Source organism: Rattus norvegicus, chromosome 6, assembly GCF_021556685.1.
Source record: "Rattus norvegicus strain SHRSP/BbbUtx chromosome 6, alternate assembly SHRSP_T2T, whole genome shotgun sequence".
Taxonomy (NCBI): Eukaryota; Metazoa; Chordata; class Mammalia; order Rodentia; family Muridae; genus Rattus; species Rattus norvegicus.
The window spans coordinates 68,390,134-68,414,678 of record NC_141539.1 but is presented as its reverse complement, the minus strand read 5'-3'; the positions used below and the strand labels follow the sequence as shown (position 1 = coordinate 68,414,678).

Genomic DNA, 24,545 nt, shown 5'->3' with positions numbered 1-24,545 from the left:
TATTTGTAGAGAGCCGTTTGGAAGATTGTACAGCATGCTTGCTAACAATTATCCACGAAGGGTGGTTCTTATTTTGGCCCTTGTTTCTCAGTGCTCTTTTTTTTTTTTTTTTTTTTTCCCCTGGAGCTGGGGACCGAACCCAGGGCCTTGTGCTTGCTAGGCAAGCGCTCTACCACTGAGCTAAATCCCCAACCCCGGCCCTTGTTTCTCATTATCCATTTTATATTGCTTTTACAGTGCAAAGAGTTCTACATATTTAGAAATATACGTGCTTTGCTTCTAAGGGGTGGGTATTGTGGTTTGCTGATACAAAGATGCATAATGTGCTCAGCAGGAATAGGTGGGGAATGCATGAGCCTGGCTACCTGAGCTAGATCCATATCCTCAGAACTCTACATGGACAGCATTGTACACATCCTCACACACACACACACACACACACACACACACACACACGCATGCACGCACGCACGCGCACGCACGCACACACGCACGCACGCACGCACGCACGCACGCACACACACACACACACTCGCACGCACGCACGCACGCACGCACACACACACACTCAACATAGTTGATAACAAAGAAACATTTGGAGTTGATACAGAAATAAAAGAATTTATTCTTTAGTCTGTGAACTCAAAAAAATGAAGATGAGCAGAGATATCTGGGGTACAAGGCAGAATCCAGGAGCATTAAGAATTTGGTTATTTGCTGGAGGGGGAGAGGACTTGAAACAGAAGAGAATAGTAAAGCAGCTAGAAAAGGACTCTAAATAAACATGTGATTCTTAGATATTTTAGGTAGACTTTTATGTAGTAATATGTAATATATTAATATAGTAAATAGAAGTATGATAAATGTTTTATATAATAATGTGCATAAATAATCCCTCAGTCCCCGTTCCTTAGTGCCCTAATCTGCAAAATTGCTTGGATTGCAGAAGTTACTTCCTGATTCTTCGTTTTTCCTCTTTTTACTGTAGTACCTGTCTCTCAAAAGAAAGTTTACTTAACACTAGGAGCAAAAATAAAGATGGAGCTGTTGCACTCCGTGCCTTATAGTTGACAGAGAAGGTTTCCCCATTTGTGTTCTTCTGTTGCTCTTTGGCCTTTCCAGGATTCAGGAGTGCTCTGGTTCACCAAGGGTTTCCCATTTCATATTGCTACTCTGTGTGTGTGTGTGTGTGTGTGTGTGTGTGTGTGTGTGTGTGTGTGTGTATGTGAGATCTTTCTGACTTTGTTATTTTTGTTTGTTCATTTTGAACTTTTTCTTATTATTTTTCCTGTTCTTTGTTTGTTTGCTTGCTTGTTTGAGAGAGAACATGAAGTTGAATGTTTATGGAGGTGGGAAGAGCGAGGCAGAACCAGGAGAGAAAAAGGGATATGGTAAAAATACATTATATAAAAAATTAAACATATTTTGTTATTTTATGTATTTAAGTGTATGTCTCTGTACATCATGTATGATTCATGTTTGGAGGCAAAAACAGGGTTTAGATCCACTGGAACTGGGTTCACAGAGTTGTAAGCTCTCATGTGGGTTCTGAGCCTTGAACCCTGTTCTCTGGAAGAACAGCCATCCTCTTTTCTTCTGAGCCATCTCGCCAGCCCGTTTTCATTGTAAAAACATATTTACTCTGGTTTGGGTTTGTGAGAATTACAACCTTGAATTCGTTGGTTTTCTCTTACATGAAGTACAAAAGTCATCTTGCATTAATACATCTTCCGACTGGATTTATCTTGCCTTTGGGGATGATGAAAACAAGGCTAGCTGAGCATCTGACAGACAGTGAAAGTCTTGTGTGTTGAAAACTCTGAACTGGCTGTCATTATATTATATCCATCCCTTAATCATGACAAATGACAGGTTCATATTAACCCGTGTTCTCACAGTGACGTGGAGGAGCTAACCTGGGCAGCTGGTAGGCCTCTCCTCTGTAAATGCAGAGAGTGAGGCACACACTTGCAAATTTTATCTTGTGTACCCTTCAGTGTCCATGTCTCTTAGATTCCTTCGGTTACATGTAAGCACCAGTTTTTGTTTTTGTTTTTGTTTTTTTTGCTATTTGTATTCCCTTCTCTCCCCACACCATACCCGCTCTGCATATCTGTTGGTGAACTGTGTCTGTAGTTTTGCCCGTGTATTATCAGTCTCCTCTCAGTCTTTCTCTGCATTGTAATTCCGAGCACACCTTCAGCCCCCACTCCTGATTTGTGGTGTATGACACTAATGTGATGTGTTAATAGCCCATGGGTGGGATTAGTTACGTTTGCTTGCAGTGTGATTCAGCATGTGATTGGCCTGGCTTATTTTTTTCCAAGTGATGCCACGCTGTAGACAGAGTGACTCTTCTTGGTTGAAGGGCTCTCTTGTCTGCCACTCAGTGTAGACCTGAGAGGAGTACCTGTGTGGTTCATAAAACAGGTGAGCAGGTTCTCCAGAACCACAGAGTGAGACCTGAGGTCTCCTGAAGCATCGCATTTCTCTACCTATGTCATAACTTATTTCCTATATACAGTTATCTAAATCTTCTCTAATATACACTGTCCTCACAGTAACCCCACATACTTACTATTCTTTACAAGAAGCAGCCATTGACGGTGCAGACTGGAAATTGCAGCTAGTAACATTTGGGTGGCTGGGACAGAAGGATCATAAGGTCCTGTAAAATGATTCAAGGTTTGCCTGAGCTAAAAAATAAGTTTCAGCCCAGCTTGCACAACTTATTGAGACCCTGTCACAGCTTTTTCCTTTAATACTGTCTCCACCATCTCTTTTTCTAGACACTAGATATTGAACGAAGCCCATAGAATAATGATGCATGTGTCTGTCAAACTTGCCTTATGTGCTGTGGTAAAGACCCTTAATGCCCATTTAACAAGCATGAGGAAACCTCACCTCTCAGTGCAGCTATGAGAAAGGTGCACTATACATCGATCACTGGCTTCACATATATTATGTATAGAAACACAGCCAGGGCCTAGGCAATGAGCAGCCCATTGCTGGGATTCTGAGGTCAAAATGCTGGAAATAGTTAGCTTTTCTGGAGGAGCCCCAACTTCTAGTCCCCGGCTCATTGCCTGCCTCTTCCATGAAGTGAGTTTTTTGCTATGTTAACGGCTCCTTCTGAGTGACTCAGAAGCTGCGTGCCCATCTGGGACTTTGGAAACACTTGGGCATCTTTTCCTTTCTTCTTATGCTTTTCCATTAATTTTTTGTTGTTGTTCTTGTGTGTGTGTGTGTGTGTGTGTGTGTGTGTGTGTGTGTGTGTGTCTGTCTGTCTGTGTCTTTTCCTTGTTAAATTCTGGCTATGGAGTTGTTTTGGTTTCTGTAGTGTTTTCCAGATGAATTTTTTAGTAATTTAATAATTTAATAACATGACACAGAGTAAACTGAAATCTCAATAGTTGTTGTCTATCAAACCAGATCTCCCCCCACCGCCTCATTGAGAAATTGGAGCGTCTCGATTTTGTTTTAGCTAGAATAAGTATCTATGGGACTTTGATTTTACAATTGAACTTATTTCTAGACTTTTTTTTTATCTTGGCTAATTTCCAGATGGGTTTGAAGTTAACTGCTCAGAAAAAGGATGAAACATATCATTTTCTGCCCTGTATCATCAGGATCTTACATTGGATCACTTGGTTCCTGTAGTTCACAAAGTACAGCAAGAGGCTTGTATGTTTGCATATCATTGGGAAGATTAGGGTAGATGGTCAGAATTGGAATAGCAGGAAGTAGCATAACCATTTCTCAGATAACGGAGCATCATCAACACGGTGTGCAGCCAAGAAGCATCCAGTCCAGGAGTAAACACCAAATGACTTCACATTAATTAAGTCATCGATCCTTTGCAGAGATGTGGCAGGGAGGGGATTTATCAACCTTAATTGGTTCTAGGTTATTTATCTTAATTTGGTGATTACAAATACTTGATTTATAACCTTGTGCTCTTTCTCCTCATAGCTTCTCAGCTCTGCCGGTCAGTTAGGCTCACCCTGTGGAACCCTCCTCAAACCGTAGAGATGTTTCTATTTTATGAAGAGACACAGAGAACAGTCAGACTTTGTACGGACATGCAGTTGGAAGCAGGTCACACAGGGACTTAAGTACACTGTGGGTGGTCTCTTACCCAATTCTTTGGCATCCTTTTAATTCATCTACCTACAGGCATTTTGGAGATAACCGAAGGAATCTAGGACATTTGCTTCCTAGGACTTTCAAACAATGGCTAGGTACAAATCAAAAATACCAAGAGTAAAAGAATGGCACTTACCTGTCTCTGAGCCATGGGCTCTAAGCCAGTGGTCCTTGTGACTGACAGTGGTCCTTGTGACTGACAGTGGTCCTTGTGACTGACAGTGGTCCTTGTGAATGACAGTGGTCCTTGTGACTGACAGTGGTCCTTGTGAATGACAGTGGTCCTTGTGACTGACAGTGGTCCTTGTGAATGACAGTGGTCCTTGTGAATGACAGTGGTCCTTGTGACTGACAGTGGTCCTTGTGAATGACAGTGGTCCTTGTGACTGACAGTGGTCCTTGTGAATGACAGTGGTCCTTGTGAATGCTAGTGGTCCTTGTGACTGACAGTGGTCCTTGTGAATGACAGTGGTCCTGGTGACTGACAGTGGTCCTTGTGAATGCCAGTGGTCCTGTGACTGACAGTGGTCCTGGTGACTGACAGTGGTCCTTGTGAATGACAGTGGTCCTTGTGAATGCCAGTGGTCCTTGTGACTGACAGTGGTCCTTGTGACTGACAGTGGTCCTGGTGACTGACAGTGGTCCTGGTGACTGACAGTGGTCCTTGTGACTGACAGTGGTCCTTGTGAATGACAGTGGTCCTTGTGAATGACAGTGGTCCTTGTGACTGACAGTGGTCCTTGTGAATAACAGTGATCCTGGTGACTGACAGTGGTCCTGGTGACTGACAGTGGTCCTCGTGAATGCCAGTGGTCCTTGTGAATACCAGTGGTCCTCGTGAATGCCAGTGGTCCTTGTGACTGACAGTGGTCCTTGTGAATGACAGTGGTCCTTGTGACTGACAGTGGTCCTTGTGAATGACAGTGGTTCTGGTGACTGACAGTGGTCCTTGTGAATGACAGTGGTCCTTGTGAATGACAGTGGTCCTGGTAACTGACAGTGGTCCTGGTGACTGACAGTGGTCCTGGTGACTGACAGTGGTCCTGGTGACTGACAGTGGTCCTCGTGACTGACAGTGGTCCTCGTGAATGACAGTGGTCCTCGTGAATGACAGTGGTCCTTGTGATGACAGTGGTCCTTGTGACTGAGAGTGGGCCTCGTGACTGACAGTGGTCCTGGTGACTGACAGTGGTCCTGGTGACTGACAGTGGTCCTCGTGAATGCCAGTGGTGCTTGTGACTGACAGTGGTCCTTGTGACTGACAGTGGTCCTTTCGAATGACAGTGGTCCTTGTGAATGACAGTGGTCCTCGTGAGTGACAGTGGTCCTGGTGACTGACAGTGGTCCTGGTGACTGACAGTGGTCCTGGTGACTGACAGTGGCTGTGTAGAGCCTCTCCACGGGCTCCGCGCTCCATCTGCACAGTATCCTGACAGTGCGGTGCTGCTGGGCCTTTTCATGAGCTCCTAAGGACATGGGGTCTGCTTTTAGGCTTCTTAGCTTCGTTACTAAAATTTAAAAAACAGAGAAGGGACTAGAACAGAAGCTCAAGGATAATTTTATTAGACTTTAGAAGAAAAAACTCAGGGCAGTCAAGCTGTTAGAGAAGAGAAAGGGGGGAATAGCCATGATGTGTTAGGTTGTCAACATGACAGAAATGGGGTGCATTAGAGGAGTGAAGCCCTAAGTGGTAGGGAAAGAATGCTTAGAGGAGGGATAGAAAGAAGAAGAAAAGTCGCCCTTTTCGGAATCATCCAGAAAAGCACCCATTATGTATGCCACAGTATAGCCGAGTTATGTAAGCAGCTGTGCTAAGGGCAGGAATTCTGGGCAGGAATGGATTACCTCATTAAAGTGATTCTTACCCAGCATGCCTTAAGATGAACCCATCTTCTGAGGAGTGGTCCCTTAGCCCAGTCATTGAGCACCCCAGCTGGAATGTTAAGTGTCTACCCAGGCCAGAGGTTTCATTCTCCTGCCAGAAAGAGATAGTTTTCTCTTAATGGGTCTTTACTGCCACAGTGACACATGCGGTGGCTGTCCTTCTTCTGAGATTGCTAGCACAGACTTGGCACGTAGTAGATCCACAATGGCATGCTTGACTGGAAGCAGGGAAGCATAACCAAGTCATATTTGACACAAGGTTCTGTGGAATGCAGGCATTTATTCAGAGTCTTCAACTAGGATATCAGGAGGAAAACCACTAGACAGGTATTTCTTTCTTTTAAATTTTACTATTATTGTTTTTTTACTTATTTACTTTATATCATGCTTACTGCCCCTCTCCCGGTCACCCCCCTCCCAACATCCTTCCCCCATTTTCTCTCCTCTTCTCCTCTGATTGGGTGGCCCACCATAGGTATCTCCCAACCCTCGCACTTTAAGTCTCTGCAAGGCTAGGCCTCTCTTCTTGAAGCCAGACAAGGCAGCCCAGCTAGTAGAACACATCCCATGTACAGACAACAGCTTTTAGGATAGCCGTTCTCAGTTGTTTGGTACCCACATGAAGGCCAAGCTGCAGTTCTGAGTCGAGAGGCCTACGTCCAGCCCATGTATGTTCTTTAGTTGTTGGTTCAATTTGACTCTCATTCTTCTGGTGGAGTTCTGTTCCCTTCAGGGCCCACAATCCTTCTTCTAATTTTTCTGTAAGTGTCCTCAAGCTTTATTCACTGTTCAGCTGTGTCTGTATCTGCCTTACTCAGCTGTTGGATGCCACCCCTTAGAGGACAACTCAGGCAGGTATTTCTAATGCCCATGAAGTAGAGACACATTCTAGAGTATACATCTTCGTCTACTCATTCAGTGATCTACTCAGGAAAAAATATTTCTGAGCAGACTTGCTGTTGTGCTGGCTGTGCCAATTTCAAAAGTTTTTCTTGTTTTATAAATATAACTGAAATTTCCTCCACAAGTTTATACCAGTTGGCCACACTTGTGTCTGCTAATACCCACGTTCCTCTCGCCCCCATGACACATTTCGTGGTGTTCATATTTGTCTCTCATATTTGTATACTACATGTTATTAGTACAACAGACATGTTGGAAGAGAGCTAGCCACAGTATGGAAGATGTTTATGCTATAAAAATAATTGGTTTTTTTTTTTTTGATAAGTAGTCTTTGCTGGTGAAATGAACCAATTCAAGTCAAATTAAAGTATATAAAGGTAGTTTTATTGGTGGATTCACTGGTCCCAAGGAACTAGGCCAGAGAAGTCACCATAGGGAGGGAGAAGGGAGGGAGAAGGAAGGGAGTGGGAAGAGAAAAAATATGGGTGTGAACACAGGGAGAGAGAAAAAGGCAGAGAGAGGGATAGAGAAGAAAGACCAAAATGTCTGGATTATACAAGGAAGAGCTTCTAGGGTAGGGGAAGCCCATCCTTGCCTTGCAGCACACAGGGACTGAGGGATGCTGGGGAAACTGGGAGACCAGGTCTGCTTTGGTATGTAAAATATGCACTCCAGTCATTTGATCCAGGTCTAAATCTTCTTTTGTTTTGATGTTTCTGGTCACTCCCATCCACCTCATCCACCACGAGGAGGTAATGGTTTCTTAGCTTCTCCCTGCCAGTAATCAGTATTTTAGATTCTGTTTGTTCAAATTAGTTCCAATCTACTTTTCTGAAAATGTATGTTTTAAAGGTTCTGCATACTCTTTACTTTGGTGCGTATTACCAGGTTCCACAACCTCAAGGACTAATGAGTGGGCCAGTTATTGGAGGGCTAACAGGATTCAAACATGGAAGACTGGCTGAAGGATGCTTGCCTCAGTGGGAACTGGGAGACTGGAAGTAGTGGTGACTTATCCATTTAAGATTGTAGGGACTGTGAATGATCCAGGCCTCGGGCTGCCAAATTCCCTTAAAGTGCAAGAGAAATTGAAAAAAATGTGTTTTACTTAAAAATATGTATTTTATTATGTGCACAAACCAAGACAGTTTATCCGTTTGGCTCTCTGCCTCTTCAGTGAACTTCTTCAGAAGTGGAGATGAGTTATTCATTGGTTTGCTTGGTACAGGAAAATAAACCCAGGAACTCATACTATTATAGGATAATTAATTTTAAACGTATTTTCCCACCCGGATTGCCTCAAATGATCCTTAGTACTAAACAGGCAGTCAAGAATGACTGACATGTTTGTCTGACACTTCACTTTTTTTTCATGATGCTTCTTTTCTCTTGTACTTTCTGTGGATTCTCTTTCAAAACTTATCTATAGAGCAGTCCCTGCATTCTCCCTGTGGCTGGGAAATGTCTCTCAGGGCATACCCATCATGCAAATAGATCACAGGTAGAGGCACTGATAGGAAATGACCTACTAGGTCACTCACACAGAGCTGACACCTTCCCAAGGCATCCCCTCTGGCTTTCAATAGAAGTGGAGCTGCCTATGTAACCCTTGTAAATGGACCTGATTAACTTCTTTAATTACATTTCCAGGATCTACTTAAAAGAGTAAGTATCTCCTGACCACCGGTCTCTGAAGGATTAAGCATTATCTGCCTCTTTTCCCAAGGAGCAACAAATTCTTTTTCTTAATTTAATCTTGTTGCTTGCCTCTTTTTCCTGGTCTTTCTCCTCAAATATTTCTAGTTTGTCTATGATCTCTAAACTTTACAAAGAATCCATACTATAGTAATTCCTCAGAAAATGTTGAGTGAAGAGAGAGATAGAGAGATGTATGTAGGTAGGTAGGTAGATAGATAGATAGATAGATAGATAGATAGATAGATAGATTTCTTTTCCCCAGATGAATTTGCTACCTCAGTTTAAAAAGGAACAAAAGTATTTACTAAGACTGGGTACAAACCTTGCTAGAAGATCTGGACTCCCCATGATTTGATTTTATAACCTGATGGTTAGTAGTGAAGGGGAATAACTCTGTTTTTTATCCTTTCCCAGCCAGCTTCTCAGCTACTGTATTAATTTATGGCCTTGTTAGTTATTTCTATGAATGGCAAGTTCCAAGAAGATGCTGTGTCTGCAGAGACTGATTGATTAGAATCTCAGAAGAGTGGAGAGATTGGGAAGTAACAGGTCCAGAGCTACCTTATCTTGCTTGAGCTAGCCTTAGTTCCAGGAACAGCTGTTCCTTGCTCACCTTTATGTCAGAAATAACATAACAGATAAAAACCTATTGACTTAGCAGACACACTGGCTTTCACCAGTCCAAAGCTACAAATGTTGTCAGATAGCATCAGTATCTATAGAAAAGCTTTTACCATCTTGCTGTAATTGCTTCTCTAAAGTACCCAACAAAGTATTTTAAACTTGTCTTGCTTTATGACTTTGTCCTGTCAAACTATAAAATATAAATTGCTTTTACATTAGAACATGAAGTTTGGGGTAACCTAAATATGTGTTCCTGGGGCCCTGGTCATTCCAAATGTTTCAAAATCTTAGTCCCTTTAGAATGAGAGCCATGCATTTAGTGTTGGCACTCTATATTTACTAGAATGCCACACTCTGGAGGGAAAAAGTCTTTGTTGCTTATTCTCTTCAGAATCTTCAGTTTCTAGAAAGGTCTACTTTATTGACTTTTGATCTGCATATGCATTTTCTCCTCCTCCTCTTCCCCCTTATTTCTTCTTCCTCCTCCTCTTCTTCTTCTAAATGTCCCAACCATTCTGTATCTTCCCATGTCACTAGTCACAGTGAAGTAGACTTTAGCTGTATCTTGTCTTTATTTTTCTCTTTAGGCTGGCAATTTATATGCCTAGGTGAGGGTTAGCAGCAGTAGAGAGAGGGCATGGTTGGTGAGGCAGGACCCATTGTTTCCATTTTTCTATCCAGGAGAGATAATATGTTCTTTCTTTCATCACAGATTCGGAAGATGAAATATGGTGCCATTTGGCAACAGCTTTTATTAAATATATTGTGTGGTGGGACATGTGTTGACAAATGCTAGACAAGATTGTGATATGCTGGCTTTGTCACTCAAGGGCAAGGCACCTCAGGTGGAAGATGATTTCCATGTAGTGCTTCAGGGAATCTTGTGAAGTGAGTGCCCTATCCTCTTTCAAAGATGCAGACACAGGCTTAGATCAATGGCTTAGACTGGCTTAGATCAATGACGACAAATGTAGACTTCTGTTCACTTTCCATCAACTCTCAAATTGGAGTAGGGGAAAAGTAAGCATTATGCCTTGACCCCAGCTTCTTGATCACATGGACTCGAATGTCCCTCTAATTTGTCAATGTGAGCCATCATTAAATTTATACCTCTGTTATTTGAGTTCATTTTAGATAGTATTCCATTGACAGATTTCCCTGCCCCCCGTCATCACTATCAAATTGTTATGGCTAGTTAGGTCAGAAGTTAGTTATTTTCTCAACCATGTTGATTGAAAGGGATTGACATTGAATGACAGAATGGCTGATTGTATGGGGCAGAGTCTGCATTTGCATCTGAGCCTTGAGTCTGACCTGGATTTGTAGGTTATTCTGTAATAATCTGAGACATAAACTGGATCTCTACCCACCTATGTATACCAACTACACAGACATTTCAGTCTTCAGAAGCTGGATCCTAATGTCAGTATTCTAGCTCATTGCCTCTGGGGAGTCTTTAGTGAACCTGTAAAAGACTCTGCAGTTACCCAGCAGGACCTCATGCAGCTGCTTGCAGAAATCAGGGTAATCCTGCCTTTTCTGAAAGCATTTTAATAGAGCACTGATTACAGATTGCAGGCACCTGGTGCTGTTTTGTATTGTGGCTGAAGGGTACCATTTCAAAGACAAGCACTGGGCTTGACTGATTCCTATTTCCTGTTTTATTGCCTGCCAGGAATAGGTACCAAGAAGCCCATACAACAGCTGATCTTGCTCCGAATGTGGAGACTACCAATGCCAAAGTGTCAATTCCCGGAATGATAATGTACACGTGAATTGCAATGGATATATTCACCTGACAGTAGCTCAGAGCTCCAAGGTTGTAGAAGGACTTCTGCTAACTGCAGTCAGCATGGAGATCTATGGGTTGGGACTAGGCCAAAGGTATTCTGTGCTTCTTGGACTCCCTAGCCTGTTCTACTTGGATCTGTTCCACATTTGGCCTCAACAACCAGTGGAAAAAAAAGAAAACATAAACTGTGAAAATTCAAGAGGAAAAGAGGTGTTGGCTTAAAATCAAGTCTTAGGAATCTATGAGATTGAGGTGATGGAGGCTAGGACTAAATTTTGTGCCAACGCTCAAGAGAAAGAATGAGTCTGAGAAGCATCCCTACTGTGAGGGACCGTGCTTTCTTTCTGTCTGTTCTCTACTCTTCCACCGTGCACCTGTTCTCTTCATCTACAATCATGGGACTGCTGTAATGTTTTGTACTGTCATATCATGTTTCTCTCAGGTTTTTTGGGAAGAACATTGAAGTGAAGCAGAGACAGAGAAGCAAGTTTGACTTGCATCTTTGGATGCGTGATTTTGGAACTAAGCTCCTGAGTTAGAACTGAATGAGATAGACAGTCAACAAGATGGTTCTTTTTTTTTTTTTTTTTTTTTTCTTTTTTTCGGAGCTGGGGACCGAACCCAGGGTCTTGACAAGATGGTTCTGCTAGTAAAATGTGAAGCATCCTGATGCTCAAAGTGTGTTCGAGAGTCTAATTGTTGCTGGTAGGAACCAAGAAAAAAAAAATCTGTCAAGTAGTGGTTGTTGAGTCTTTGGTGAAAGTCTTTCTGAGAGCCTTCTCAGTAAAGCAAAATGTATGGAATGCCCCTGTGGAGTAGCTTTTGAAGCCTGGGGCATTGCTACTGGCAAGCTGCGGTTGCTTGAAGCACCACAGAAGAAAATAGAAGGTATAGACTATGTGAGGGATGACAACTAAGAGGGTCAAAGTTGTGTCTTTGAAATGCCAGTTGGACAGTACAATAAAGGAGTGGAAAGTGGAGTTCCCCTTGAGAACCAGCAGAAATGAGTGTTGCTCAGAGTTAAACCTTTTCTGGTGTGGAAAAATAACCTACAGGTTTCATAAAACTGCCTCAGAGCCACCATTCAAGATCTTCTCAGGCATTGACTCCCGGTTGGAGTCAAAAGGAGGGTGGCAGACCGCTTTGCTATGAGGCTCCCTGGGCATTTCCCTCTGTTGCCGCGCTTGTTGGTAGCATGAACCTGGAGAGACCAGAGCTTAATAATGTAAGGGACTCAAGTCTCATGCAGTAGCCAGTTTTATTCAGAGCATCAGACAATTTATGCTTGGAGGGTTAAGAAGAGTCACCGGAGTAAAGTTTATAAGCACAAGGACAAGCCACACATGGCAAAATAAAAGTTTTTCCATAGAGGCACGTGAATAACAACTGAAGTAAACTCACTTCCATCCACTATACCTGGGAGGAGCACAAAAACACATTCTAAGGAATAGTCTGTGCTTGGAAGAAACAGGTCACAAGACTCGTCTTGTTTTCCTGGAATTTTTTTCACAAGTGTTCAGAATTCTCACCCATCTCCATTCTTGGACTGCTCTGAGTCCTCTTTCTGGAGATAGGCATCTATTGCAGTTTACCTGATGTTACCAAGTCCTCAGAAAGAAGATAGGTTATGTTAATGCCACCATGTGATGGCCTTTGCCAACAAAGCTACAAAGCCTTTCAGGACAAGTTCACAGCATCAAGGGATGGCCATAGCACAATTTATCACTTTTATAGTTGCTGGACAAGGGAAAAACAACATCTTCTTCATCAGAAAGCAAACTGACCAGAGGAAAAATTACAAAATAATGAAGCTTGTTTTTATTTACTTAGAATATGTTCCTGCCTCTGCCTTCCCTTTCCTTCCTTTAATATAAGATGGTCCAGAGGAGCAGCCGTTCTTCTGGGATTGTATTTTCTAGGTTCAAATCCCTGTTTGCTATTGAGAAGCTCTGGGATCTACAATAGTTTCTTTAACTACCTACTTTCCTCATCTGTAGAACAGGTTCCTGTCCCCATATATAAATGTATCTATAAGGCTTTTTGAATACAAAATTCCCATTTGTGCTTCTAATGGTGGAATTTGAAGCAGTGACATGGAAAGGTGCTTGTAGGAGCTGAAACATTTCTATTGACATTCTCATTGAACCGCACGGGGGCAAAATCATGAAGCTGACCTCTGGAATTAATTCCAGTTGAGTCTGGAATTAAGTACTTGGCCAGAGGATGAGATCAGAAGTATTAATGAACCTAACTTTATTTTCACTTAGGAAATGGAGGTATTGAAAGCTATAGAACCTTGCTTTTTAAACCACTCTGTTAAGTGTACATGAAATGGGTCCATGAAGTATCATTGTTTATGTGCTGCCGTCTGCCATGGAAGATTTCATGGCACAAGGTTCCATGGATGATATAGCAACTGCATAAGGCACCGTAAGTCTCACCCAAAGTATAATTTGGGGACTCTCTCCAAGTCAGATATTCACACAGGGAGTACTGATTTGAAACTGATAGTGGAATTAGAGACTATTTTGAAGAAGCTTAATGGTAATTGGAGAGTAGTTGAAAAACATACTGGTTTCATCTATATTTTAAGTATTTAGAGATCTCATATACTTAAAAACTGAAAGTTCACTCTGCAGGTTTGCTTTTTAGTGTTATAATCTAGCTGTTTTGAAATTGTTTACTTAGTTGAGAAAACTTAAAAAATTTCCTAAAATTCAAGTCACTATCTGCTGTAAAGGATAATCTTATGCTTGCTGAAAATCCTTCCCCTTTTGTGTGTGTGTGCGCGCATGTGTGTGTGTGTTTAATGTATCCCTCACCACTTTGTCCTTTTCATATTTTTTACGTGAGTTAAAAACAGTAATTCATCAAGGATGCTGAACGTAGCAAATAATTTCGATGTTTGCCTGTGTGTAGCATCCACCCTGTGTGGTTTGGTCTGCGTTTGAACATGAGAGGAATTGGCTTGGCCACTGCCAGTGCTTCCTCCTCTGGGTGATGGTCTCAAACCAAAGGTGTTGTTGTTGTTATATTATTAGTAGTATTGTTATCAGTATTATTATTATATTTTACATACTGGTTTGTCATTCTGTTTGTTAATGTCAAGATGTGGTGAGTTACAAATACAAGGGCAATGTAAATAAACTCGTAAACCAGCTCTGTGGCAGAACAGGATTTGTTTTTGAATATCAAACCTATATAAAGGATGGACTTGGCCAACAAGGAAACAAGGAAAGAGGAGATGAAAATAATGTATGTCTGTATCTGAAGTACACTGAATCACAGGCACAGAGAATCCCGTGTACATGATGTCTCCTACAGAGGAGAGTATTTACGTAGGGAAAAGAAAGCCAAGACTCACAAATTAGCAGTCTAAGGTCAGTGCTCTTGTGTTTACCCTGTCCAAAGGTGTGTGGCTGCGGGAGTAAACATAAGCTGGCATGTGACTGTTACTCTTCTCTCTAGGTAGTGGCTAGGCAGGGGCTGCTGCTCCACAGAGGAATGTGTCCTCCCTCCTCTAATGACAGTTTTTCAACCCCACAATGACCGATAGCATTCACTGTCCTCTCTGGTTTGTTGTTGACTAGAATTAGAGCAAGTGTAATCATCGTATCTCAGTGAAGTGGATTTTTATGGTTTTCAGGTTAGAAGGAGGGTAGGGCTGACATTACAACATTTTAGCTTGGTGACAATGAGGAGAGGAGGAAGATTTCCTACCTTATTTTCTTAATTTTGAGTTCAAATAATGATATGGACTTAAGGGCAAACTTGGTTCTAGACATTTTTCTGGGTGTAAGTATGTAAGTATGCCAGGCATGATGACAGACACCTTTAATCCTAGCTTTTAGTAGGCAGAGGCAGGTGGTTCTCCATGAGTTCAGATTTAGCCTGGTCTATACAGATAAGATTTGGGAAAGCCAAGGCTACATAGAGACCCTGTTCAGAACAGAACAGAGCAAGAAGGGGAGAAAAAGCATCAGCAAGAGCAAGAACCAAACTAGAGCAAAAGCAACAAAAATAATACAAGTGCAATTATACATCAAGAAGGGCATTTTTGTTCTCTAGCCTCCTTAACTTCACTCTGCATTATTTCTTGCTCCTTTTTTCCGAATCAGTATCTAGGAGTCTTTTTAATTTTCTTCCCATTCTCATGCATATGTGGTGTGTATGTGTAGCATGTGTAGCATGTATGGGTACATGTGAACATGGGTGGGTTTGCACATAGGGAATTATCTTGCACCTTATTTAAAGAGGAGGAGCTCTCAGCTCACTGATAAGGTTATTCTTATAAGCCAGTTTTCTCTGGGAATCCCCCTATCTCAGCCTTCTGAGGTTGGAATTATAAGGGGGCTGCCACCCTTACTTATGACAGTTCCAAGAATCTGAGTTCCTATCCTATATGCATGACCCTGATTTAAAAAATTATGTAATAATCCACTGGGTAGATGGGCTCCAGCTCTTCTCTATTTAAGCAATGAAAATTTATGATTGTTATAGAATCCGTAATGTGTTGTTGCTTTTGAAATGAACCTCAGATAAACATGTGTCTGTATTATATTATATACCTTTCTCTAATAATCAAGTTTCTGGTTGAAAGGTTTTCCACTTAAATACTATGCCTATGAGAAACAATTTTAACACTATAATCTATAGCCCAAAAGGCGTTGGATAAAAATGGAAAAATGTGCCATTATAAAAAGACATATCTAATGATTCTTACTTGTAGCCAGGAGAGGATACATTCAGCAGCTGTCCTGGCCTACATTTGGGATTGAATGTGTAAGTGCTTTGTAAATTCATGAAGGGCTGTAGACTCCTAGGGATTCCTTACTAGTGCTGTGCAGAACACCTGCCATGGGCTTCTGCTCATGGAAAAGTTTCACTAGTTTGCTTAACAAGTGAGTCATTAAGTACAGGGGACACCATACCCACTAAAAAGAATGACTCCAAACCCCCTTTGTAGAGCAGAAGAAGCTCAAGATATGCCCAGGTGAACAAGTCTCAGGCCTTGGGCCCTGAACCCCTGGATCTCTGATGTAGACCCAGCGATGACAGGTATAAAGTCCAGTTGGAACCTCCCCTCTCTGTCCTATCAAATACTTTCCTGACAGGCTAGAGAAAGCCTTTTTTCTTCTTTTTAATCTTTTTTTTTCTTTCTATAACTTTTTTTTCTTCTTATAGAAGCGTGTGGTTCCTTTAAGAGAACTGTTCAAATACTTTATGTATCTTATTAATTCAGTTTTTACATTTGTAAATCTTGTGAGGCCTCAAGTATAGATTCTTGATATTTGGTGTTAGTGCTGCGCCCCTAATCCCCACCCCAAGCCAAGATTCTTCTAGGCTTATTCATACCAGTAGTACCTCATTGAGCTTGTAGTGGCTGTACTTTAAAACTTGGAATGTTTTCGCATTCATCTGTCCTAACTGGTTTCTTTCAGTTCCTACCAGAGAGAAATTCTGGTTGAAAGTATTTGTTGAGTTACATGGAAGAATATGCTAACTGATGTAACGTGTTCATCTGACCCATTTTTTTATCCATGTGCATATGTTCCTTCTTCCGAAATGATCCCTTCTCTAGCAATTGCTAACTTTCTGGTCGGGGTTTTAGTTTTGCATAAGGTAATGACTTTTAAACTTGGTGGCCAGATGATTGCATGGCAACCTGAGAAAGAGTTAGAGAGCTGTTTAGAACACTGTTTATAAGATTCTGATTTAGTGAATTCAGATGTACAACTGGATTTAAGACAGCAAAGCAGTACCCTGTTTATGCTTTGATTTTCTCCTGTAATCCACTGTACATTAACATTCCCAATATGACACCGAAAACATACACCTTCAGGTACATTAGATAGCTCTGGAAAGGAAAAAGAAAGTACACAGAAAAAAAAAACATAACACTTGAGCCTAGGATGAATATGATACTCTTCCGGTGGTGATTTTCAAAAGAGAAAGGCCCAAGACTCTTCATTCTTGCATGTGTACTTTAATAGAAGAGACTGTGTATTCATGTGTGTCTGGACATGAAAAAAAAAAAAGAGACTTTGCTAAGTAAAGTGAATATTATTCTTCCAGATATCTTCTGCTATGCATGGTTACATTCATTCGATTTTTACAGTTCAAAAGATATTTCATTATTCATATCAAATAGGCATTAATAAGAATCTGCCACCTTTAAGATTAATAAAATATATCCAGGCATTGGAATGCATGATCTGAACATATGAACCTGTTTAACAATCAGAATTGATTTCACTCACTGAACCACCTCACTGGCCTACCAGTGAAACTCAGATGTGGTCTGCCATAAACCCTTATAGGACAGAGACTGTATCTTAATTTGTTGTGGAATTTCTAACACAAGGTAGCACATAGTGGGGACTTCTCTATCAACTGGTCACTTTCAAGGTAGTGTGACCAAGCCTTTGAGCTACTGACAAGGCATGTACAGTGTTGTCAGTCTGTATGCAGGACCTCACAGCACTCTAAACAACCTGTGAGAGGAAAATGGCATTCCCTGCACCTTCAATTCTGGTTGGTACATGTGATGTTCATATGTGTACAGGTATGCATGCATGCGCGTATGTGTGTGAGAGTATGGAGGCTAGAGATCAATGTCAGATGCCTTTCCTCAGGCTCTGTACTCTTCCTTTCAGCTCCCATGGCCCAGAGCTCACAGAGTAGACCAGTAGAATAGGCTGGCAGGCCAAGGAACTTGAGGGAACCCCTTACCTCATCTTCACAGCACCGGGTTTCCAAGAGCATGCCAGCACAGCTAGCCTCTCTTTTCTTCTTCTGGCAGTCAAACTGGGAGCTTTCTCCCTGAAGCCTAATTGTGAATTTTTAAATTGCCTGAACAAATATTGGTTAGTAATGAATCACAGGTTGTTTGTGACTACGATGGTGGGATATAGTAGATTTACCTAATACTCTTGAGCTGGACTTATGTTTAGATTAATCTTGAACATGAAAAACTGAGGCAGAACTAAGATCATCTGGGAAATATAACTTTGGGAAACCAAATACAGTGTCAGAGCTGTGACTCATCAGTTTGTGTATTGGAGGGAGTGTGGGGGGTGGGGCAGACTGCTTTATGTCTTTCATTGCTGGTCAACTGCTCCCAGTTAACCACAATGGCATAAAGTCAGAACTGCTGGGTAGCACTTCCAAAAAGCTGGCACTGGTCAGACATGGATTTAAAATTCATGGAGATGAAGGAAAATGTGGAAGACTTGGCAAGCGTCCAGATGGTGAAGTCTGTGCAGAACACTGGACAACAGTGCACTGCAGGAGACCAATAAACAAGAGCTGCTTAGCTGTTGAATGGAGCTGAGCAGTGTTAAAATTAATGGTCTCCCTTTTCTTAAATGGGTATTATGTAGAAGATGACATAATTATTTCCACTGCGAACGCAGTTAGGAAAGTGTATTTACACTGAAGTTTAAGGAGGTTTGGAAGAGGCATAAAGAACTTGATTTAAGGGTTTTTAGACAGTGGAAAGACTTCTCAACTCCAAGTGGTGAAGGAGGAAGAGGATGATACTGTTGCCAGTTAGGGGAAGGTACAGCTGAGGTAGACATTAGCAAACCTGCTAGAGCCCTTTGCTTGCTGCTCACATCACCTTGGGTTGGAAATTTCAGGTAGGAAAAGCATTCTCCCTTTATCTCTGTATCTCTATAGATAGTACAACCCGAAGAAGAGCTTGCTCTTAATGATTCTGCAACTTAGAAGTTAACCTACAAACTGAACGGACTGTAAACCTGTAAACACTCGAGGCTCATTCCCACAAGCCCTATGATATCCTCAGTTCCAACTTTCCTTTTCTTTTTCTTCAGAAAACTCACTGCGTGCCCTCCTGGGTGGCTCTACAATGAGTGCCAAGTCTGCCATCAGCAAGGAAATTTTTGCACCTCTTGATGAAAGAATGCTGGGAGCTGTCCAAGTCAAGAGAAGGACAAAGAAAAAGATTCCTTTCTTGGCAACTGGGGGTCAAGGCGAATATTTAACTTATATCTGCCTGTCAGGTAATGGAATTTGTTTTAAGATGGTTAATTCTGAGGCATCTGGAGGATCACTCATTTGGTACCATTTCCCTGTCCACTCTTTCCCGTCGTCTTTGTTCTCCTCCCCTCATTCTCCTTTACTTGTGCCTTCTCCCCTGTTGATGAGTTGTCTGTACTGGGAAGATGCTCAAGTTCAGTTTTCCAATCCCGGAAGAGTCTCTGCAGAGTCTGGCAGGCATTTCCTTATTTGTTCTTTCCTTCAGAGGGAGTGCCGGCCCCGGGGAGTTTTATTTTAGAACTCTTCTTGGTATTTGGATAATTGTCCCTACTAGCAGACTGAGCTTCACTTTTTAAAAATTTTACTTTTATTTATTTATTTATTTTTTGGTAGACTGTTGCCAACAACTATCGATAGTTTTTCTTGAGACAGATACTGGTACTTTCTGGAATAGGAGAAAGAAGATTCCGTTCACAAATCATTGCTTTGCCTGACAGCCACTGACTTGTGAAGAATAGCCATCTATTTTTTGAAGTTTGGAATTTTGTTGGATTATTATGTTTTTCTTTCTGTTTGTGATTAGAGGAGATCTGTGGGATTTACTATGGATACAAACCAAGTTGGGTTTCTTTTTTCTTTTTTTTTTTTTTTTTTTTTTTGAGATAAAAATCCAGATACGTTTCCCATGAGCTTCTGGGTGATGCTAAGCTAAGCACTTAAGGGCATTTGTAATATTTCTCATGTGATATTTCTCGTAATAGGGATGGGTAACCTAAGCTTACCACAATTTTTTTACAAAATCATTTGAGTTGTGGTTTGGGAATAAAACTTCAATTTTTTAAACCTGTTTTTAGCTTTCCAAGAAAATTCAGGATTAGTCAGAATGCATTTCAAGCTATCAGTGACTTCATCGGATAGATCTTAATTTATAAGACTCTTAGGTTAGTCTGAAATGAGAGTGTAGCACTTTGCTAAGCATGCCTTAATAATTGTCAGAAGAGAACTTCTGTTTACTTAGATGGTGAGGGAATCAACCTGGAAAATTACTCTTATTAAATTTAGATTAGGTTGGCCAAATTTGGGTACGGTTAGAAGGTGCCCGTGTTTCTTTAGTGAAGCACTGACCGAAAAGGGCTAAATTAAAAACCAGTGACTACGTTTGTTTGCTTCTCACTTTTTATTTTATGTGTTGTGGGAGTTTTTCGTACATGTTTGTCTATGTGGCATGTATATGTAATGATGGTGGTGAGGAGGGGGAAGACGATCTTCTGGAACTTGTGTTACCGACCTCTCTGAGCCAGCAAGTGGCTGGTGTTGGTGAATGCAGGCCTTGCAGGAGAGTAGACAGTGCTCTCAATCACAGACCCAAGCTCTTGAGCCAAGAAGAAGCCTTTCTCAATGCTAGCCCAGGATTTTGTTGAAAAGATCAATGTCTTAAAAATATTTTCATTTGGAACCTAGAGGTTTGTGTTTTGTTTTGTCAGTAATGTACAAAGTATATACCAATAATCTTGTTTTGTGTTTTCCTGAGCACAGACCTATGATATGCTAACCTTTTTAAAGCTTGATTCTCTTCACTGCTCTGAGATTTCTTACAGAAACATAACTGAATGAGAAGTGCATGGTCCAGAAGGCAGTTGAATTTTGCCTGGTATCTACCTGTAAATAAAGGACAACAATTTTCTCTGGCCTTTCGACGTATCTTATTATTTCTTATTATCTGCCTGTTTCTAATCATAAAAGTATCTGAGAGTGGTAGTGGGGATTCTAACAGTTTCATCTAAAGGAAGCTGCATAACCTTCTCTCATGGAGTTAGAGACCTGGGTTTTTGAGCTGCTGCATTCCTGTTAATTACCAAGGCCTTTGGGTCAGAAGTGACAAGAGTGCCCCCCCCCCATCTTTTTTTTTTTAATTGTGAGAGGATACATAAAGTAGATCCCACAGGATGGTAGACAGTAGAAAGAAAAGCAGGAAAAGGACCAGGTAGCCTTGACGCACTCACATTTGTTGCATTATGCTTTTTTCTTATAAAAACAAAGTAACAGCTACCTCCTTTTTTTTTTTTTTTTTTTTTTTGTTTTTGATTATGTACAGCTTGGAGGCATATCAGTCCTGATAATCTAACGTTTTAACTAACAAGTTAATCAGTATTTTTTTTATCTTTTATGTGCCAAGTGTTCTAGGTGCTGAGGATACACTTAAAACAAAACAAATATGCCAGTTAGCTGGCTGACTCTGGCTAATAATTGCTCTTAAAAAATCCACATAATTAAAAACTATGAAGAAGGCAAAAAGAAAAATATAAATATGCAGGTCTGGAAGAAAGGGCTTCCGTGTTTTGAAGTGGGTTGTGGGTGGGTAGCGTTCAGGGAGAGGAATAGTAGTCTTATTAGCAATGCAAACAGTCTCCTTTTTTCCCCCTTTTCCTCTAGACTACTTCTTTGTAGTGACCACAGTGGGAGGTTCTCAAGTGTAAGAGATGACAGACCTCTTCCTGCTCTCAATGTAAATCGCCTATGCTTTCTGGGAGCTTGGTAGATGAAAACCAGCTACTCATTTATAACAGGCAAATTTCGTATACATTAGGGCAAAGTTTGCAGGATTCTTTGACCACACTTTAAGCACTGTGAAGCATTAAAATGAAGGGGGAAAAAAAAAGAAGCTTGCAAAATATGCATCTCTCGGCATTGGTGTATTTATATAGAATCTTAACTAGTGTTTATGGGATTTTTTTCTCAGTGTCATACATAATTTATAATGTGAGAACCAGAGGCCTGTGACTATAAAGCTTACTATTTTCAGAGAGCTAATATAGTATAAGGAAGTATTTTCAATATGTACCAAAGAAGAGGAAATGAGAGAGTCTATCTTGGGTTTTTTTACCTATTATTTTGGAAGGAAAAAGGTAGTCATTCTAGTTTATTCACAAGGAGATTGAATTTGACAGTTTCTCACTGGACACCTAGATAACTTTTTTTTTTGGCATTGTTAAATGTGTGAATATATGCTGGGCATGGTGGTACACATCCTGAATTCCTGTTCTCGAGGGGCAGAGACAGATGGGTCTCTGAGTTCAAGGCAAGCCTAGTTTACAGAATGACCTCCAGATCAGCCAGAACTACACAGAGAAAACTTGCCTTAAAGAACAAAGGAATACAAGCAATGTTCAAAGGAAAACAAGAAATGTTCATATGAAAGTCTTAAAAAATGAGCCAATCACGGTACCTCTATACAGCCATGTACTTAGTAAAGACCTCACACTTAGTAAATACCTCACACATGAGAGGTCGTAAATTTTATTCCTAACCAACCAACCAACCAACCAAACAAACAAACAAAACACCAGATAATTAAAATCTCCACCTACATTGAATGAATAAACAAAGTATTTTATATCTGTGTAGTAGAATTTACCCAATAGTGAAAAGAAATGAACTACCAATACATACAGTCACATGGACAGACATGTGAAAACCATCATTAGATTGTTCAAAGCTAGAGCTGATGTGTTCCAAGTTCCTCATAGCACCGCCCACGTTGTCAGGTGAAGTTGTATATTGAGTGCTTATTGGAGGTGGCTGTTTGGATTTATGGCTTGTTATTTGTCTGATTCAAGTATAGACTTGGTTGGAACTATTGATACATTAAAAAGATGAAGATCCAGCTTATCTCCCCACTTTAGTTTCAGTCTATAAATTAAAACTGAAACATGCTAAATTAAAATCGCTTGTTCTTACAGTTCCGTTTTCTGCTGAAATTCTATAACTTCATCCTTACAACCTGTTTAACCTAATCCTATTTTAATTTTCTATGTATAATATTTGATATTAGCTTTGATATTCATAAATGGATATCCTCTCTCCCTGGCTGCTGCTATGCCCCCACAGAAGAAACACATGGAAACCAATTTTTGTGATTAGCATACTCTTTTACAAATCTTGTTAAAACAGAAAACCTTAGTTCTTCTCAAATTATTACAGATTTGTAGAAGGAACAAAATTGCTGTGTTAAAAAAAGTTCTGAATACACTCTGATGAAGTAATTTATGCAGATGTGTTCCAGTGAAGGCTGTGGATTAGGAGAATGGAAGCTGGTGAGCTTGCCCTGAATCTCAGCAGCTGTTAACCCTAGTGTTCCCTGGGGTAACCCCAGAACCTTTCAAGGAACACTAACACTGGCCTCTTCTAGGATGCACTAGCACTAACTTTAACCTGAAACAAAAAAAGAAGGGAACTAAAAGGCACTCTTTAAAATAAAATTCAATACCCCAAATAAGTCATCATGTCCCATATTCCAGTGGACAGTCCACAGTCTAAGCCCCTCAAATAGTAAAATGTTTCAAACGTAGTTGTGAGTCCCATGCACTTAATACTTGCAAAATGCAGATGTTTTTCCCCAGGTTTCCTGATAAAGTTTTAGAGTTTTATGTGCTTCCATTAAACAATAAAGTCTAGGCTGGTGCTAACCTATCCACAGGCCTCTGACTTAGCTCAGGTAGTATTTGAAAGGGCAGATTCTTCTCTGTTTACAGGTGAGAGAGAAGTGTCCCTTTTTCATGTGCCGTTTCTTCCTATTCGTGTCAAAGGTGTTGATTAATAGACTTTTATACAGGTGTAGACTTGTCAGGGTACGCCTCTATTATGAAGATTTGGTATATAAATTCAGCCATAAAGTTAAGTAACTTTGGAGATTAATGAAATACAAGACAAAGTTACCCTTGTATTTTATTTCTGTGACGTTTCTTGTAGTCTTTTTAGTTTTATAAGACTGCAGTTTTCTCTCTAATGTTTATTGATACTTTTTCTCTTTGTGATAATGAAATGATTGGTCAAAATAGTCGTAACTGTTGGTTCCATTCCTTTCCCTTTTTCACCCATTCTACCCTCTCAATAATGCTATGACATAGTTCTTTCTCATTTTTTTAGGTGAGGAACTGAAGACAGACTTGAATTAGCTTGCTTAAGATCGTTGCCATGAGTGCAGTCCCTGGTTTTGAACCTGGGTAGTTTGACCGTAGTTTGTATTCTCTTAGTGACTGTGTTCAGCTTTCTTCTGGTACATAGAAGAGTTATGTGAGAATTCCAAAACCAAACATCCTTCTTCACTATCTCAAGCAGCCAATGAGCATTTCTTGGCCTTGCCTTGTTTCCTACAGGTTATGTTTTCGGTTCTGGCTGGATGGTAAGATTTGTAAGCCAGGCTGTTAATCCCATACACATTTAAAGGCACTATTAGTAGATATATTTGAGTTTCAGAAACCAACTTCCCAGAGAAATTCAGTGTAACCTGGTTATATACAAACTTGGTTTGTTCATTTGCATAGTAGAAGTGCTCTTATCTAAGCACTTCTTATGATTCTAGATAATTTCTTATGAAAATTAATAGTAATATCATTATCTTATCTAAAGCCCCTTCAAGCAGAAGAACCCAGCAAGAGACAACCAAGAAGTGAATATGTTCCGTCTCAGTTCATTGACACACTAGCTTCTGTTATTT

The 24,545-nt window shown here is 40.7% G+C and overlaps 1 protein-coding gene across 10 annotated transcripts in view; it reads left to right on the top strand.

The window, feature by feature from the left end:
- The window catches only part of Stxbp6 (syntaxin binding protein 6), a 226,996-nt gene that overhangs the window by 40,476 nt on the left and 161,975 nt on the right, over nt 1-24,545 (top strand). For 8 of the 10 annotated variants that reach the window (XM_087553796.1, XM_087553797.1, XM_087553793.1 and 5 more), the window contains 1 exon segment: nt 18,883-19,071. The exons of the other annotated variants lie outside the window; for them this stretch is intronic. In XM_087553796.1, the coding sequence (XP_087409922.1) occupies nt 18,918-19,071 (154 nt within the window). In that variant the 5' untranslated portion in view covers nt 18,883-18,917. 10 annotated transcript variants of the gene reach the window in all.